Source organism: Manacus vitellinus, unplaced genomic scaffold (assembly GCF_001715985.3).
Source record: "Manacus vitellinus isolate BGI_N305 unplaced genomic scaffold, ASM171598v3 scaffold_66_pilon, whole genome shotgun sequence".
Taxonomy (NCBI): Eukaryota; Metazoa; Chordata; class Aves; order Passeriformes; family Pipridae; genus Manacus; species Manacus vitellinus.
In genome coordinates, this window is record NW_021940729.1 from 1639126 (window position 1) to 1655666 (window position 16541).

The following is a 16541-nucleotide window of genomic DNA, read 5'->3' on the forward strand; positions in this document are numbered from 1 at the left end:
CACGTATTGTTACCCAAATTTCACAGCCAGAAGACCAAAACAATTCTTGATTTAATTTCATTGTCTTCAGCGAAAAGCTAACTGGATTCCTTGCTGTCAGACTCAGCCAGTATGAAGTACAAAAAACTTTGTTTATCTGCATATCTTTGATGATGATGCAATCCTGATTTATTTTAAGTATTTATTTGAAGTAATGCCAACTAGTTCAGTGAGATCCCAGTTCCCACTACCTTAAAGAGTTGCCTGGGGTTGTGTGAGGTATATTTAAGAGAGGCCAATAATTAGCACCTCTTTTCTCTTACATTTGTCCCAGGGCCATTACAGGTGTAAGAAGCACCTTTCTTGCTCATCTAGAGCTATAGAAGTTGATACTGCTGTTTAAACACATAGAAAAGAAAACTTATTATGGGATGACAAAAACCTACCAGCCTGATTCCTTCATTTTGAAGGAGGAGAGCAGGAATGTTGGCCCTACTGTTAGGTTAACCATGGTCAAAGTGTTTGGTAAGCAGGTTTAGAAAACAGTCTGATTTCTAAAGCAGATAAATCCTATTCAAAATAGACAAATCCAAACAGAGCTGACAAACATAATCCATCTGCTGTAGACATATGAGATCTCCCCCTGTTATAGCTGCTGTGCACGTGATGGTATAAACTCACCAAAGGCTAGGGTGAACTTTTTAAGGTGTTTTTCTCTAACAGAGGAGGGTGTTGCCAACTGTATCACAGTTGTTTTGTTACTAAGAAGGGTGTAGAAGTGAAACTGGAAACAAATTTCTTTTGATTTCATGTAAAAGTCTGAAGTGGGTCCCATTTGGGAGCCGTTTCCTTGGGCCGTGGCATGTACAAGGTAAAGGAAACATCAGCCTTATTCTCTTCCACAGCATCCTCACCCTTTTTCTTCACCATCTCCCTATATCACACCCTCTTTGAGGCTCCCACCTGTATCCCGGAATGCTCCTTATTCTGCCTGTGCCCTCCCACTCCTTGATTTACCCTCTCACCCTCTGCCCCATTTCTCCACTCACACAGCACTGCACTCCCTCTCCTTTCCCCCTGTCTTTAGCTTTCTGCCATAACACCCCTCCCCTTCAGGGGAACACTCAAGTGTCATGTTCTGAGGTTGGTTTGTTCCTCTAAGTGTTAAACCAAGCCAGCTTTCATTACCCAGATATTATGCATCAGAACTATGAACTTCCTCCTCTTGCAAAGGAGCTTTGAAAGCAAACACTGACTGTGTGCACATTTCTTTAACTATGGACAGAGGAAAATCATCTCTGTGAGAGAGCCTTAATTATGTGTCTCATCTCCATTTCTTTTTCTGTTAACTGTTTCTGTGACAGAAGCAGTAAAGTAGAAGGATCACTGAATCACAGAATCACTGAATGGTTTGGGTTGGGAGGGACCTTAAACCTCATCTCATTCCACCTCCTGCCATGGGCACCTTTCACTGTCCCAGATTGCTCCAAGCTCCATCAAACCTTGAACACTCCCAGGGATGGGGCAGCCACAGCTTCTGTGGGCAACCTGTGCCAGGGCCTCCCCACCCTCCCAGGGAAGAATATGGTCCAAACAATTTGGCATCCCATTATATGTAAAACCTATGCAAAAAGTGATCATGTAGAATTACATTTTCTTAAAATTCTAATACAATTTTGAATGTGGTCAAGTTCCAACCTCTTAAACAATAAATTGTTTTATTTAATTAATTGTGCCCTTTTTGCTTCCTAAAGCAATGGGCTGTCATGCTTTGTTGTGAAAAGATGCATTCACAGACCACTTTGCTAATGTGTCATGAGAAGCTGAAGGAAACCTAACACATACATTTTACACAAGCTTTTTTAGATATTTTATCACAAATGGAGATATAATGCACTCGAGGCAAACAGACACCTTTGTAGAAAAAGCTGTGGACAGGGGCCATCTCTCCATTATCATGTTTCCATTATCTGGTGGCAAAAGTTGGAGCATGTTTCCCTTGGAAGCACTATAACCCAGTGCGATACTGCCAATTGAAATCTATTTGAAAACATCTAGTGAAACCACAGTGCTACTTGTAAAAATCTCTTTGGAGTAATGATTCTCCCATTAAATGTGTTTAAAAGCAAAAATTAACTCAGCATACTTGTATCCTCAAGTAGTATTTTTGAAAGCTTTATTTAAAATCAAAATATGTTACGTAAATTCTCTGATATAAATTCCAGGATGGCATGTGAAGAGCTCTTTAGTTTCTTTGGAAATAAATCCTTTCAGAGGCAAAACTAAGAGAGCACTAAGAAAAGTCTGAAAACAAAACTGTAAATCAAATTATTCATTGCCATGCAAACATCCCAATAATTTCCACACTGGTTTTTTACTGCCTTGTTTTCTCTCCACTAGAATCGACCTGTGTGCCGAACTGTGGGGAAAGATTAACAGGTTTTCAAATTATCAAATAATTGTTGGAAGGAAGAAGTTCTGTCTAACAAATTAGCAACTTGCTGATGTTGCTTTGGCAGGACAGCTGAGTGTATTGGCTTGTGTGAAGCCATGGAGTTCAGAGGAGCTTCCAAATGTAATCCTTCAAGAGAAAAGAGATTTTTAGAAAATCTACTTACTACGGTTGCTATTAATTATTCACTATTAACAGCATTTGTCTGCTGTTACACACTCCCCATGCAAACATAACAGACATTCCTGGTAGGGGCTGTTTATTTCTCTAATATAATAAGCCACCTTCTTAAGAGATTATAAACAAGAAGTCATTTAAATATTTTATTTTTTTTAAATTAGTTTCTCTTTGGTGTAATTCTCATTCATCACAATGCAAGATGCCTTCTTTTATTTCCATGGAACATGGAGATTTTCATCCTATGAAGAACTATATAATAATGCAGCATTCAGCTCACACGTTGCACTTTTCACTGCCCAGTGCATTCATTCCCATGTATGTATATTAGTCTGGTTTATACACAAATACATTACATGGTTATACAACTTTTGGATTAAAGGTATAAGTAAGTAATGAACAGTGTCAGCTAGGACTGCCCATAAGAGTTCCTCGTAGCTATTCCCATGACATTTCTTAACTCTCCCTTTAATTTACTTCAGGGTTTTCTGGTTACATCCATAAATATCACTAAAACGTCCAGTAAAATATTTAACCATGTAACTAAGGAACTAATGCAGCTCAGTGTAAATGACAAGGTCCAGAACCACCACCCTTCAGGATCACAGTTACAGATGCCCCAAAGCAGCATATTCTTTCATATTTAATGGTTATATGTGTTTTTATTCTACTGGTCAGATTAGACCCTTACTCCTTCAGCAGTGTGACCATTAGATTTCTCCATCAGAGGCAGGAACCTGAAGTTTTAGAGGCTCTGAGTACTGCAGATTTTCATGGCTGAATCATTTGGGTTTGGGGCTTTCTGCTTCTCCAGGTCTCACCACAGCACCTGAGATCTGAGGGCTTGGAGTTGCCAGTTATTCTGTGACACGATCTTAAAATAAGACATGGCATCTCTCTTCCATCAGTGGCATAATCTTGGTTTAACCCTCACCCTGCAGCCAGCAAGAGATAATCAATTATGGGAAAGGGGTACTGGAAACACAAAGAGGGAAAGGCAAAAAAATTCCATTTCACAAACCAGAAGAAAAATAAAAATCTCTTTCAGGTGGTAGTATGGCCCCCTGAGCCAGTTCTGGGCTTCCCAAAAGAGGAGAAAAAATTCTATTGTTCTCATCTTGGGCTGAAGTCAGTCATAAGCTTTATGGTTGCTGCTGCACAAGAGGAATAAGCACAGTTTGGACAAGGAGATGGAATGAAAAGCCCTGCTCTCAACACCTGGCTTTGTTCCTCCAGATACCACCAGAAGAAAAGGAGAAATGGCAGCTCTAATTTAACCCAGCAGTAGGAGTTATCCCTCTGTCTTTTTGCTGTGGGGAGCAGCTTTACCTGTTCCTTGATCCAACCTTTAGGCTCTACCTACACAGCCAAATAAAATGGGAAAAGTGAAACTGCCCATCTGTGGGAGCATCCTGTGTCTAAACCCACAGCTAACCCAAAATAAGGTTGCTTTGTCCATCCTGCACATTTACAACAGTCTCTGGACTATGCTTGGGGCATCCCACGCCCAAGCCACACCTGGGCACTGGGTGGGAGGGAGGTGCTGCCCGACATGAGCCCAAACCCTGCCATGGAAGAATCACAGAATGATTTAGGTTGGAAAACATCTCCAAAATCATCAGGTCCAACTTTTGACTGAACACCACCTCGTCAGCTGAGTGCCACATCTAGTCATTTCTTGAACACTTCCAGGGGTAGAGACTTGACCACCTCCCTGGGCAGCCCATACCAATGCTTGACCACCCTTTCAGTGAGGAAATTCTTCCTGAAAGACTTGGACAAATGACTTTGCAGTGGAAGATGTTTTTAAAAAAATTGGGTATTGGACATTTTGAGATAACATTTAGTGAGGAAATCCCTGGTCCACAGGAGTTAAAATCCAAATGTCATCTGGAAACTTGAGATGAGACTGAGCAGAAGGAAGAGGGCAATGACACCAAGGAACGTACAGAGCTGTGCCTGGTCACTGAGGAGCAGATTAGCAGATCTCGCTCTGAGACACTCTTGAGTTTGGGAACAGCTCAGACACTCAGAGAACTCTTGCTGTTTTGAGTATAGTTTGTATTTTGAGTGTAGTTTTTGAGGTAGCCCTATGGGGAAACAATGGAGGAATGCAAGAGGAAGACACCATTTGATGCCTCCATCTTTGGCAAAGGGTGGGAAGAGGAGCATCCACATTTCCACCAGCCAGAGGAGGCAAAGAATTCACATGTTTACTCAGCCTATTCAGGAACTGCTCTGGCCTGTAAACTCAGAAATGAGAATCATCATAAAGAGATGGATCAGCAGCCAGTTCTTCCACAGAAAAAATGTCATCAGGGAAATAGCCAGTGAGTCGGAGAGGGGAAGAACCCAGGGGACAGAACACCCCAGTGAATTGGCAACACAGCTCATTGTAACCATGTCCAACCTACCTGGAAACCAACTTGCAGCCTTTCCTTAGCTTATGGCATGGGGAGGCAAATAATCCCAAAGTGGGGTTCCTCTTCCCAGAGCCTCAGAATAAACTCCTGTCCCAGGAAAGGGCATGTAATAAACAAACCTCACTATGTAACCTATATTGGATGAGGGGCACTAGTTACATGTATTTTGATGATAAAGACTATTTTTGTCCTGCTGCTCCTGCATGAAACAGGGAGGAAAAAAAAAAAAAGAGCTCGTTCAGGGTAACAGATGCCCTTAGTTTGCAGTTTCTGCTCTTTCATGTTTGATGGATGTCCTGCCAGTTCATCTGGGGAAGAGTTCATCCACGCTATCCGAATATGGCTTATCGGCTTTGTGTGTCTGTGGAAGCCTCTTTCTAAGTGCATGACATCTCTGGAAGTCTGCAAAGTCATCCTATCTCTAAGCTAAGATTAGAATTTCAAACAAAACTTATTACGAAGCAGGATTTTCTGAAAGGGCTGCACACAGCTATAATGTGGAAATTTCAGATTCATGTCTAAGCACGATATTTAATCCTTTTTCTAGATAGACATAATTGTAAAGTGATATTTACCATATTATCAGTAACCCTTGTGGGAGGAGGGGAATGAAACAGCAAGGAGGAGATTCATGAAGGGCCATAACAAAACTGGACCCAAACTTGCCATCAATTCTGATCATGTTTTTTTCCTGAAAAGGCTGTGCTCACAGCACTCAGACACTGTGTTCCTTACCAAACGGGTTAGGAGACATTTTAGGAGATTTTCCCAGCTATTACTTAAATCTCAGACTTAAATGTGCATGTGGCAACCAAGCAAGTATTTAAAGGTCAAAGGGGAACGTTTTTAGTAGCTGTCACTCTCCAGAGCACATTCACGTGCTGCAACTTGGAGAAGTGGATGCTGCGCTCAAAATCAGGTCTGGTGCCCCTGATCTTCACACCCCTGTGGTCATGGCCCAGCAGGCTTCCTCAAAGCTCATCTGCAGTGTAAGCAGGGAGGAAGGCATCTCCTCCTGTGAGAGGGAAGCTCTTCCAGTAGAGAAAGGTAGGATTTTATGAGCACTTTCCCTCCAATGTACGGTGATGGGTAAAACTGTCAGCAACTTTTGTTTAGTCACACTGGAGTTGTGCCAAGACTATTTGTGTGAGTTTGATGGGTCCCTTCCAGCCTCAGCTACAAAAATTCCACCCTCTGCATGGTGCCCAGTGAAGGGTGAGGAAACCCCCAGCAGGTCATCAGGGAACACATGGGGCTGAGAGCTCGTAGGGGAGTCTGACAATACCAACGCTGGCAGCGCTTTCTGTTCCACCTGACCAGCTTGAGGAAGGTTGCTCCTTGCTCCCACATGCCCTCAGAGATGGTTTAGATCCACTTTTTCCAAGCTAGCTGCTGATCCATGTGCTGATTTCATGCCACACAGTCGCAGTCACTGCCAGAAGAGATGGTGTGAGGAGCACAGCAGCAGCTGAGGAGCCTTGGCTGAGAGAGAAAGAGCTGAGGCTGAAAACAGCCACACAGGTGTGTAATGCTCCGAGGTGCCAAGTAAATAAAATCACATTTCTTGGTGTTTCTGTGTCCCTGTTTATAAAGCTGTGGATTCCAAGAACGTCAGAGGAAACTGTGCAATTGGACATGTCACATGAGCTAATTTGTGTCAGAAGCAAAGTAATACAATTAAAGGACCTTATGAAAAGTGGGGGGTGGGAGGTGTTCTCTGCAGTTCCCAGGCAGTTCTTTATTTTTTGAGTTGCAGCCAGCAGCCATCCTGGGGAATATCAATCTTGTTTCTAGCCTTAGTATGGAACAAACATTTCATAGGAGCTAAAAGAGAGAAAGGCAGAGGAGAAGAATAAGGAAAAGAGGAAAAGGATGAGGAAAATGGGAAAAGGGAACAGATTTTTTTTAATGTGTATTAAACCTGTTATTTCCAGTAGTTACACCCAAGTGAGATGCACTTTTGGAGGTTGCATCAAAAAAATAAGTCAGCCCCCCTAGAGCTGTCCCTGCCACCCCATTTGCAGGGTGATGCTCTGAGTTCCCCAAGCCCAGCACAGGAAGTTTCAGAGCTGGCACCAACAAGGCTGATTGACTCACCTGAGTGACTTCATGTATTTGCACTCTGGTGTCTGGTTAGAATCTAAAGGTATCTGGTTTAGATCCTGAGTTTTCAGACGGCAGCTTCTCATTTGCCTAAAGTTAATTTCACACACCAATATTTAGCTAATTGCCTAATATGCCTGGGGCTTTGTGTGTGTCTCTCTTTTGGGTGCTGGGTATGTGGTACTGGCAAAGGACAGTGCTAGAGAAGTTTCCAGGAACCACTCATCTATTTAAAGCTGAGCACGTGCACGTGTTCAGCAGGGTGGATATCTTCAAGCTGAGGATTACACTGCCTGTCAAATGTGCCTTCTCAGTTTTTCCAAGCCTGAATACACTTAAAACCTTCCTGATGGCAGCAGGCCTGTCAAACCTTTTCTTCTCTAGTTTAAAGAGAGGAGTGAAGTGATTTGTTCTCTATAAAGTTTATACCATACAGGTAATTTGCTTGAGTGATACACAGAAAAGTTTGGAAGCTTCCCTACTGTCCACAAGCACACACGCATTCCATGGACATGGGGGAGTCAATATGACAGGGTGAAATCTCTGCACTTTGCTTCATTAAAATCTAAATTTAGATCTTTTCATAAAATTGACGTACTGTTTATTCTTCCTATTACAAACTCTAAGACTTCAGGGGAAAAAAAAAAACATAAACCCCTGCCACTTCCAAGAATGCAAGTTTCCATTAAACATGAGAGCCAAAGCTGTAAACCTCAACCAGTGGGAAAGAAAAAAACTTTAGTGATTTCGCTGGTTTGTTTTTTTTTTGTGTGCATAATTTCTCCTATACCCATCCCAAACACAAAAACCAGTGCTGGCTGTCCAGCTGAACAGTGTGAGGAGCCTGACTCTGCCCAACAATAGCTGTGACCCATGAAAAGGGACGTCTTTTTTCCTTTTCTTGCAGAGACAGGTAATTAAGTTTGTCAAAGGCAGCGAAGGTCACAAGACTCTGGCTTTGGTTTCCCGAGCACAGCTTCACTTTCTGCTTGCGAGTCGTCCCAGCCAGATTCGAGGGGAGATAGAGTCAGGACGGCACAACTCTCGGTGTGCCAGGGGCAGCAACCAGGAGTGCAGCAGGGGCTGGCTTCGCTGGCTTTTTTTTTTTTACACCCACGACCGGCGTGAGCACCTCGGTCCTCTGCTCAGTGGGCTGGTCCCAACCTGAAGCTCTCCGAGCGGCGCATCCCCCGCGGCACCGCGCGGCGCAGGGAGCGCTCCCCGCCCGCCCTGCCTGCGTCGCCCGCCGGCGGGAGAGCGGGCTGCGGGCCTGCGGGCGGTGCGGGTCAGGCAGCCCCTGCCCTCCCCCGGGGGGACGGGCCAGCCCGCCGGGGAGCCGGGCTTTTCCGTGGGTTTGTGCTGTCACCCCGTCTGGGGACAAAGTTTGGGAATAAAGGGAGGGCTTCCCCGCCTAATCCCGGAAGGGAAGGAGAGCTGAGAGGGCAAGCGCGACCGCCTGCTCCGTGGAGGGCCGTTCCCTGCTTCCCGCACCTCCGGCTCGGTCTTCTTGTGATGCTCGGGGGGACGGGGCAGGGGCTCTCGGCGGGGTGCTGGGCGCGCTGCGGGCTGTAGCCTAAGGAATGAGTCTCCACGCTCTCTCCACAGACTAGCCCCCGCTCAGACAGGAGACGTCCGATTCTTCGGGTTCTCAAGGATGCGAGTAACTTAGTGATTCGTGTTCTGGTACCCACCTGGGCGCTGCTGCCTCCTGGAGAAACAGCCCGAGGAACCGACCTGTTGTACGTCACGGTACTTTACACCGCGTTTGTGAGGCTGTTGTGCAGCCTCCCTTCCTGCAAGGAGCGTCCAAATGGCATCTTTCCTTTCTCTTACGAGCTGATACCAACTACTCCTATAAAGATGATGGTCTGAAAGAGGGAGGGCACTGTAGAATTAGCATTTAATGTAATGGGTTTTGGTAGGGGTCACCCAGCCGGGTCTTCTTGCTCGTAGTGGCAAATTTGACCAGATTCTCTCTCTTTGCAGGGTAGAGCGAGCCCTCCGGAGACGCTCTAGAGGGACCACCCCCCACTTCTCATCTCGCTGTGAGTGGACTATGGTGGCAGGAAGATGTTGGCTCGGAAGAGTATCATCCCCGAAGAGTATGTGCTGGCACGGATCGCTGCCGAGAACCTGCGCAAGCCGCGCATCCGGGACCGGCCGCGCAAAGCCCGCTTCATCGCCAAGAACGGCGCCTGCAACCTGGCGCACAAGAACATCCGCGAGCAGGGGCGATTCCTGCAGGACATTTTCACCACCTTGGTGGACCTGAAGTGGCGTCACACGCTGGTCATCTTCACCATGTCCTTCCTGTGCAGCTGGCTGCTCTTTGCCATGATGTGGTGGCTGGTGGCTTTCGCCCACGGCGACATGGACCCGAGCACAGAAAACGCCGCCAACAGCACCAAGTGGACGCCGTGCGTGACGTGTGTCAGGTAAAGTGCGGTCGGTGGGGTGAAGGAAGGGAGGGGAGCAGAGCTGCCTGCTGTCCTGGAGTTGCCTAAAATGCAGCTTTTGGTTTACACGAACAAAACGTTGTGTTTGGTTGAGACAGTTGAAAAGTGCAGTGTTTTCCTCTAGATTGCGTATATTCAGCAAGCCTGCCGGGCTTGGAAAATACTGTACTGTAGATTTCTTTGATTCCTTACAGGATCTGAGAGAGAGGGAGACCTGCTGCTTTTCATGTGTCTCCACACTCTGTGGGTAACATACCTTGCCTGTCGAGATAAGAGCCTGCTGCAAGAGTGGGTATGTGTTATATGTATTGTAACGTTGTCTACGGCAGCGGGAGCATCTCCAGCCTGGTGGTCACTCCGGAGTGGTGCCCGAGAGGCAGGACACCACCTCTGGGTGCCAGGCAGGGCACCAGCCACAGGTGCCAGGCAGGGCTAGCAGGAAGAGTGTCACTTAGGACGAAACTGGATGTCTTTCAAGATGACTCTCATGGGACAGTTAAATATGGAGTGCTTCAAAATACCTTGGTGAAGCCGCAGGTTTGACAAAGGAGCAGTTTCTGCAGTGAACATGATGTGTCAGACAGTGAAAGCTTAAGGGATGACTAGATTAAATGTCACCTGCTAGGGTATTTTACCTTCCACCCCCAAACCCATGACAGTTGTCAAGGCACTGATAAACTGGCACATTCATACACAGAAGAGAAGACTGTTTGTTAATTAGAGGTGGGGTAAGCAATAAGATCGCTTCTGCATCTGTTAAATCTGTTCTTTTAGGGAGAAAAATCCTGGTTTGGTACCACCAGACTGCCCCAGGTCAGCTGCCCTTACACATTGCAGTGCTATGAGGGTCCGGGGAGCTGCAGGGTCCTCTGAGACATCAGAGAATCCACTTCTCTTTTCTCCTTTCTCCTCCATAGTTTTGAGACACCCCACCAAGTTTGAAGGGACATTGTATCTGGCTCATGAGGGAGCAGAGATTTAATTCCCCTTTGTTCTGACAATTTTTTGCTACATGGGGGATTTTCAAAGCTATAGGGAATGGGGATTTTTCTGAGCTAACCTTCAATAAGTTTGGGGGGATTGGAGCAGGGGTTGCTGCCTTATTTCTTTTCCAATGTGTGGCCACAAGCAGTCTCCTCTGAAATGAGATGTCATGACCTAGCTTGTGCCCGCAGGAGTCTTACCCCCGGCATTTCTGGGATTTCTGGGATTGGTCCAGCCAGAATTAGCGAGCAGCTACAACCCTCCAGCTCTTCAGGGTCAGCTGAAGGGACATCCCTCTGTGTGGTTGGCAGCCCCCTCAGCATGGCCCACCCCATGGGGTGGCTACTGGGTCACCCTGCAGAGCCTGAGCCGGATGCCAAGGGCTTCGTGCCCTGGGACCGGGCCCCTCCACAGCCAGGACTCTGCCCCTCATCCCCTCCCTGGAGCCCCGGCTGCTGCAGCGCCACCTGGGCAGCTTTTCCAGGATGTGTCCTGCCGGGACAGCCAGGAGGGGTGCGGAAAAGCAGAGCGAATGAATGGGTGTAACTTTCCGGTTTAGCCCGTGCCGAAGAACACACATCCGTCCCTTCTGCCAGTCCCTGGGGTGGCTCAGCCAGCAGCTGCTGGAGTGTCCGTGTGCAAGCCATGGAAAATCTTCTCCCTTCGTAGTGAAATACTTGCCCTTGTTAAATCTGGCTACCACTTTGGTCAAAGCTGGGTAGTAACACTGTGATTGCTGCCATTTTTAAGGATGGCGAGTTGTTGGGTGCAAAATATCTTTAATATTGCATTTAACATTATATGCCAGAATAATGGTAAACAATTTTTAACCTACTTCCCTGAGGTTTAGGCCCACAGATATTTCAGGAGGGCTTTCTTGGGTTGGTGCCATTACAGATTTACGGGAAATCTGGCTTTTGAAGTTTTAACCAGTGCCCAGAACTTGCACAGCACTTTAATTTTTCAAAGTACTGCAGAAGTTTCTAAGTCTCGCAGCTCTGCCACAGGAAGTGAACATTATCCAAAAAGGAAAACTGCTACACAACTCTGAGGGAAAGGACCTGGGAATAGTGTGATTTGGAGTTTCTAGCTCCCTTTTCACATGGTCAAAATGCTTTACAAACTTGCTGTTTCAGTTACTTCCACTGTTAAAAGTGGATTTCCTTTACTTTGTTTTTCTTTTTAAAAGAAGGAGTATTGTTAAGGAAAATCAGGGTATTTACTCTGCAGAGCTCTAAGTTGAATTAAGCTGAATTAAGTTTAATCCAGAAGCTTCATTCTGCATATAAATGAATATTCATGAGCATAAGTAATCATTCCATGGATTTATATTAATTAACTCCTTCGTACCAAATTTGTTATGAGTGGATTGCAAAAATAAACCCACAAAGGGATAGGCTAAAAATTAAAAAAATAGAACAGGTAAAGAGTTCTTTCAAAGATATCTCTGCAGAGACTGGCTGGTTTTCTGAAAGATGGACTTTCTCATTCTAAAGAAAATTATCCCTGATATGGCCCATGCTATTTTAATGTCTCTTCATGACCCCAGTGAAAATACAACTAGGAAAAAAAAAAGAAAAAAATATTTAAAATCAGATTAATTGAAAAGTAAACCAAACCCAATGAATTATTTAGACCCATCTTCATGGGCAGGACATAATTTCCATAGGTGAAGCCATGTTGAGCATGGTGATGCTCCAAATTTGGTGGATAGTACTGTGTTAAAAAGGTGACTATGATATTAGTTCACATGAGACCCAGCGTGCTGCGAGTTTACCAGATAAACCCCGAGGTAGTGATTTTAGACACACGAGACTTTGCTGGAGGATGTCTTTGACTGTAAAAGGAAATTAAAGACCCTGATATATACAGGGGATATGACATTGTGGGCTACTATAAATAATGTATTTTGGGAAGTTTGTGGGCAGGGTTTTCTGATGTCCAGCACCATAGAATATTAGGGAATTTAACTTAACCCACACTTCTACAACCCACTTCTGTGTGCTGAAATTTTCCTTCTGGCTGGTCTTGCCATGGCAGTGAGCTAAACCCAAGCCCTGGGTCACAGGATGTGCAGGGGGCACCACGGAGGCCACTGGCCTCTCTCTGCAGCCTGATCCTGCAGGTTCAGTCACAAGGCAAGCAGGGTTTTGGGAAGTGTCACAAATCTGGGAGTGTTCCCTTTCCCTCCAGGAAGTTCTGGGTCATGATTCAGGTAGCATGAATGAAAGGCCACAGTTTTCCCCGTTTCCTTTCCCTGCACAGGCTGGTGGAAGGATCTCAGTGTGCCAGCTGGTTGCTCACTGTTGCCAAAATTGCCTCTCTCCACCAAGAGCTTCACGGGATGGGGAAGGTGGAAAGCCCAGGTGTTACAGAGCTGTTGACTGACACAGTGGGCAGGATGTGCTCCTGAGCAGAGACTCCCATGAGCTGCTCAGGGTCACCTCGTGTTACAGACGGTCTTTTAGGGGCTCAGGCTCTGATGTTTCCCTGCCACCATCAGATACTACACCCAGCACACAAAAACAGAGTCAGCAAGCACACAGTGGTCGTGTTAACAGAAGGCTTAAGTATGCCAGAACTGTACAAATAGGTCCTTAAATTTGTTTCTACAAAGTACAAGTGAACAGTTTCCCAGTTTGTGTTCCCGTGTCCTGGGAGTTAACTTGCTGCAATCTTCCCCTACAGGTCTTTCACCTCCGCTTTCCTCTTCTCCATTGAAGTCCAGGTGACCATTGGTTTTGGGGGCAGGATGATGACAGAGGAATGTCCCTTGGCCATCACGGTGCTGATCCTGCAGAACATTGTGGGTCTGATCATCAACGCTGTCATGCTGGGCTGCATATTCATGAAAACAGCGCAAGCCCACAGGCGGGCCGAGACCTTGATTTTCAGCCGGCAGGCCGTGATCGCGGTTCGCAACGGCAAACTCTGCTTCATGTTCCGAGTGGGAGACCTCAGGAAGAGCATGATCATCAGCGCCTCGGTGAGAATCCAGGTCGTGAGGAAGACCACGACCCCCGAAGGTGAAGTTATACCCATTCACCAGGTAGACATCCCCGTGGACAACCCCATCGAAAGCAACAACATTTTCCTCGTGGCGCCACTGATCATTTGTCACGTCATAGACAAGCGGAGCCCTCTCTACGACATCTCCGCCGCCGACCTGGCGCTCCAGGACCTGGAGCTCATCGTGATACTTGAAGGAGTCGTGGAAACAACGGGCATCACGACGCAGGCCAGAACCTCTTATGTGGCCGAGGAGATCCTGTGGGGCCACCGCTTCGTGCCCATCGTCACCGAGGAGGAAGGTGTATACGCAGTCGACTACTCCAAGTTCGGCAACACCGTCAAGGTGGCGGCACCGCGTTGCAGCGCTCGGGAGCTCGACGAGAAGCCCTCCATCCTCATCCAGACCCTGCAGAAGAGCGAGCTGTCCCACCAAAACTCCCTGCGGAAGCGCAACTCCATGAGGAGGAACAACTCCATCCGGAGGAGCAACTCCATGCGGAGAACCAACTCCTCCCTCATCGTGCCCAAAGTGCAGTTCATCACGCCCGAGGGCAGCCAGAGTGCCTCGGAAACGTGAGGCACAGTTTTGTGTGAGGCCGCTGGGCTTTGGAAGGAGGAGACACCTGTGGGGGTTTTGCTTAAATTTCCTTTTACTTCAGAAAACGAGAACATGATGCAAAAGAGAACCGTGCAAGAACTATTTAATCCATTACTTACTGAAAGCACCACCTAATGGCATAAGAAAACACTTTAGCACTTAGTGTATGAATTAATAAAAAATGGCACGTACACTAAAGAAAGCACAGTTCACCCATGTAATATAATGTGTATTTATACTTGTTTTAATGGCACGCTAATTGTTTTAATCGTATTTTTCCTAACGGGGGTCTCTTTCTTGTCTTCTGCTGGGTGTCACAAGGTGTGGTGTTTTCCTGTGTAAGTGGGTTACCCAACTGCAGGCAGAAGTGAGTTCTTTTACCAAACTTCTGCATACAACAGCTCCCACGGATTTTGTGCAAGATTATTTGGATGTTGAACTTTTTTGGGTGTGAATTCCTTAAAAGGAGTAGCTAAATCCCTCAATGATTTCACTGGAGGAGAGCCACTGTTTTACCTTCATTTTCCAGGCTTTTTCTTTTCCTTGGTTTGTGGCAAGGGCATTTTGAGAGCCCATTCAGGTCAGGTGAAGTGACCTGTCCTTCCCACAGGAAAACTGGTGCCACTCCGGGCAGCAGTGGCAGGAAAACCAGTGGAACAGCAAAGAGATACTCAGCTGAAGGACAACACACATCTTAGTGTAGCTGTAGCCCAAGCTGAGAAACTCCAGTCCTCCTGGCTGCTACCTGAGCATCTGTTTCACTGAAATGATTCAAGCTGGAAAAATCGAATGCCTCTCTAACATCCTCTTCGTGTGAGTGGAAGACCAAATCCTGTTTTGTTTCCTCTTATAGATTCATACATGGAAGACAACACATGGACATCCTTCACTTACAGTATTTTTCATAGGATTAAGTCTGTTTGCTCCAGCAGAAGGTTGCATTTTGCCAGTGGGAATTCATGAATGGGAATGTGAGGGAACCATGCCAATAATATTAGAGAAAGTATTTGCAAAACTATCCGAATAATTTTCAGGGGGACTTGGGTGCTGCTGCTGCTGAATTACTTTTTTTTTTTTCAACAGTATCTCACTTGTGTTTTTATATAACCTGGCATTGAGAATTGGTGGTAAACAGCTTTTCTCTTCAAATTAAAATGGACATTTGTTACCTAGAGCCATCCCAAAAGTGTCATCACACGTTTTTCTACAAGAATACATAAACGTATGACAATTAATTGTATCACATTTGGTAATGCTAAATTGATACCTACTTTTTTTCCTTTGTGAATAAGAAGCATAATTATGGACAAATTCACATTCAAATTTCTTTAAAAAATAGTGTTATGTCTGTGGCTCAAGAGAAGTTCTGTCCTTGTACTGACTCTCTGAGCCACTCAACCATTTGAATACTTCTGCAATTTTAAATATTTGCTTATTCCTGTTGGGTAAAATAGTCAGAAGCAATGCTGGATTCTCATTCTCTTTGGAAGTCGTTTCATCAACAGTTGCATGGACGGTTTTTAGGCTTCCATTAGCGTTGGGTGGAGGCAGGGAGGGGCATTGATCTGTAGTGTAGACTCCCTGCTTTTGGAGCAGGTGCTCTCCAGAACATCAACTCTGACAAATTACTTCTGTCTGAAGCAGTAGCGGAAACTGAAGTTTCTGCTAAAAGCATCCATTCCCCGGCCTGCCCACTAATGTCCTGGAAGAATGGATGGTGAACATCTGGAGATATTAATCTGTCTGTTTTGTGTCCAAACAATGAACATCTGCAGCTTCCAAGAGTCAGAGCAAAGCATATACAATTTGTCTCTGGCCTCCATTTCCAGGGCTGTGAATTTCTTTGAGGTTGTCTGTTTGATACATGGTTAAGTCAGATGGTGTACAAAAGCAGATTTTCTACAAAATAATAATAAAAAAGTGACAATTATGATTTCTTCCGTCTCTGATTTTTCCCTATTTCTTTCCTCTTTTCCTTTGTATTCTCCATTCATTCTCCTCTACTCTTAGTCCTTAAATCCCAACCTTTTCCACAGTCCTTATGAGTAATAATTTTATATTATCTCAATATTCTGTCGATATTTCAGATGAGGTTTTTTTTACCCACAACCATTTTCTCATTTTGCCCCTAAGTACATTCTTTATTTCATTTTCACCTAACGTGCTGTTTCTTGTCAGACTGCTATAGGGATATTGGTGTTTTGAGACAACACTAAGACACCCCGGTCTGGTGCCAGGATGTTGAACAGATACACAAGGCAGACCCTTCTGTCATGAGTGTCATGTTCACATGTGCTGTACTCCTGCTCTGTGCAGCAAATCCTTTATTGCAAAGCCCCTTTCTTGAGCAAGTTTTG

At 45.6% G+C, this 16541-nt stretch overlaps 1 protein-coding gene across 3 annotated transcripts; it reads left to right on the plus strand.

The window, feature by feature from the left end:
* Positions 1 to 8450: 8450 nt before the first annotated feature.
* On the plus strand, positions 8451 to 16115 carry KCNJ8 (potassium voltage-gated channel subfamily J member 8). 3 transcript variants are annotated; one of them, XM_008930866.3, is made up of 3 exons: positions 8451 to 8873; positions 9121 to 9569; positions 13263 to 16115. In XM_008930866.3, exons 2-3 carry the CDS (start codon positions 9205 to 9207, stop codon positions 14161 to 14163), a joined length of 1266 nt encoding a protein of 421 aa, XP_008929114.2. In that variant the 5' UTR covers positions 8451 to 8873; positions 9121 to 9204; the 3' UTR covers positions 14164 to 16115. The 3 variants fall into 3 exon arrangements, with proteins under 3 accessions (XP_008929114.2, XP_017939161.1, XP_017939162.1); XM_018083672.2 differs by having other exon boundaries at positions 8451 to 8883; positions 13263 to 14163; XM_018083673.2 differs by having other exon boundaries at positions 9126 to 9569; positions 13263 to 14163.
* The last annotated feature ends 426 nt before the right edge of the window (positions 16116 to 16541 follow it).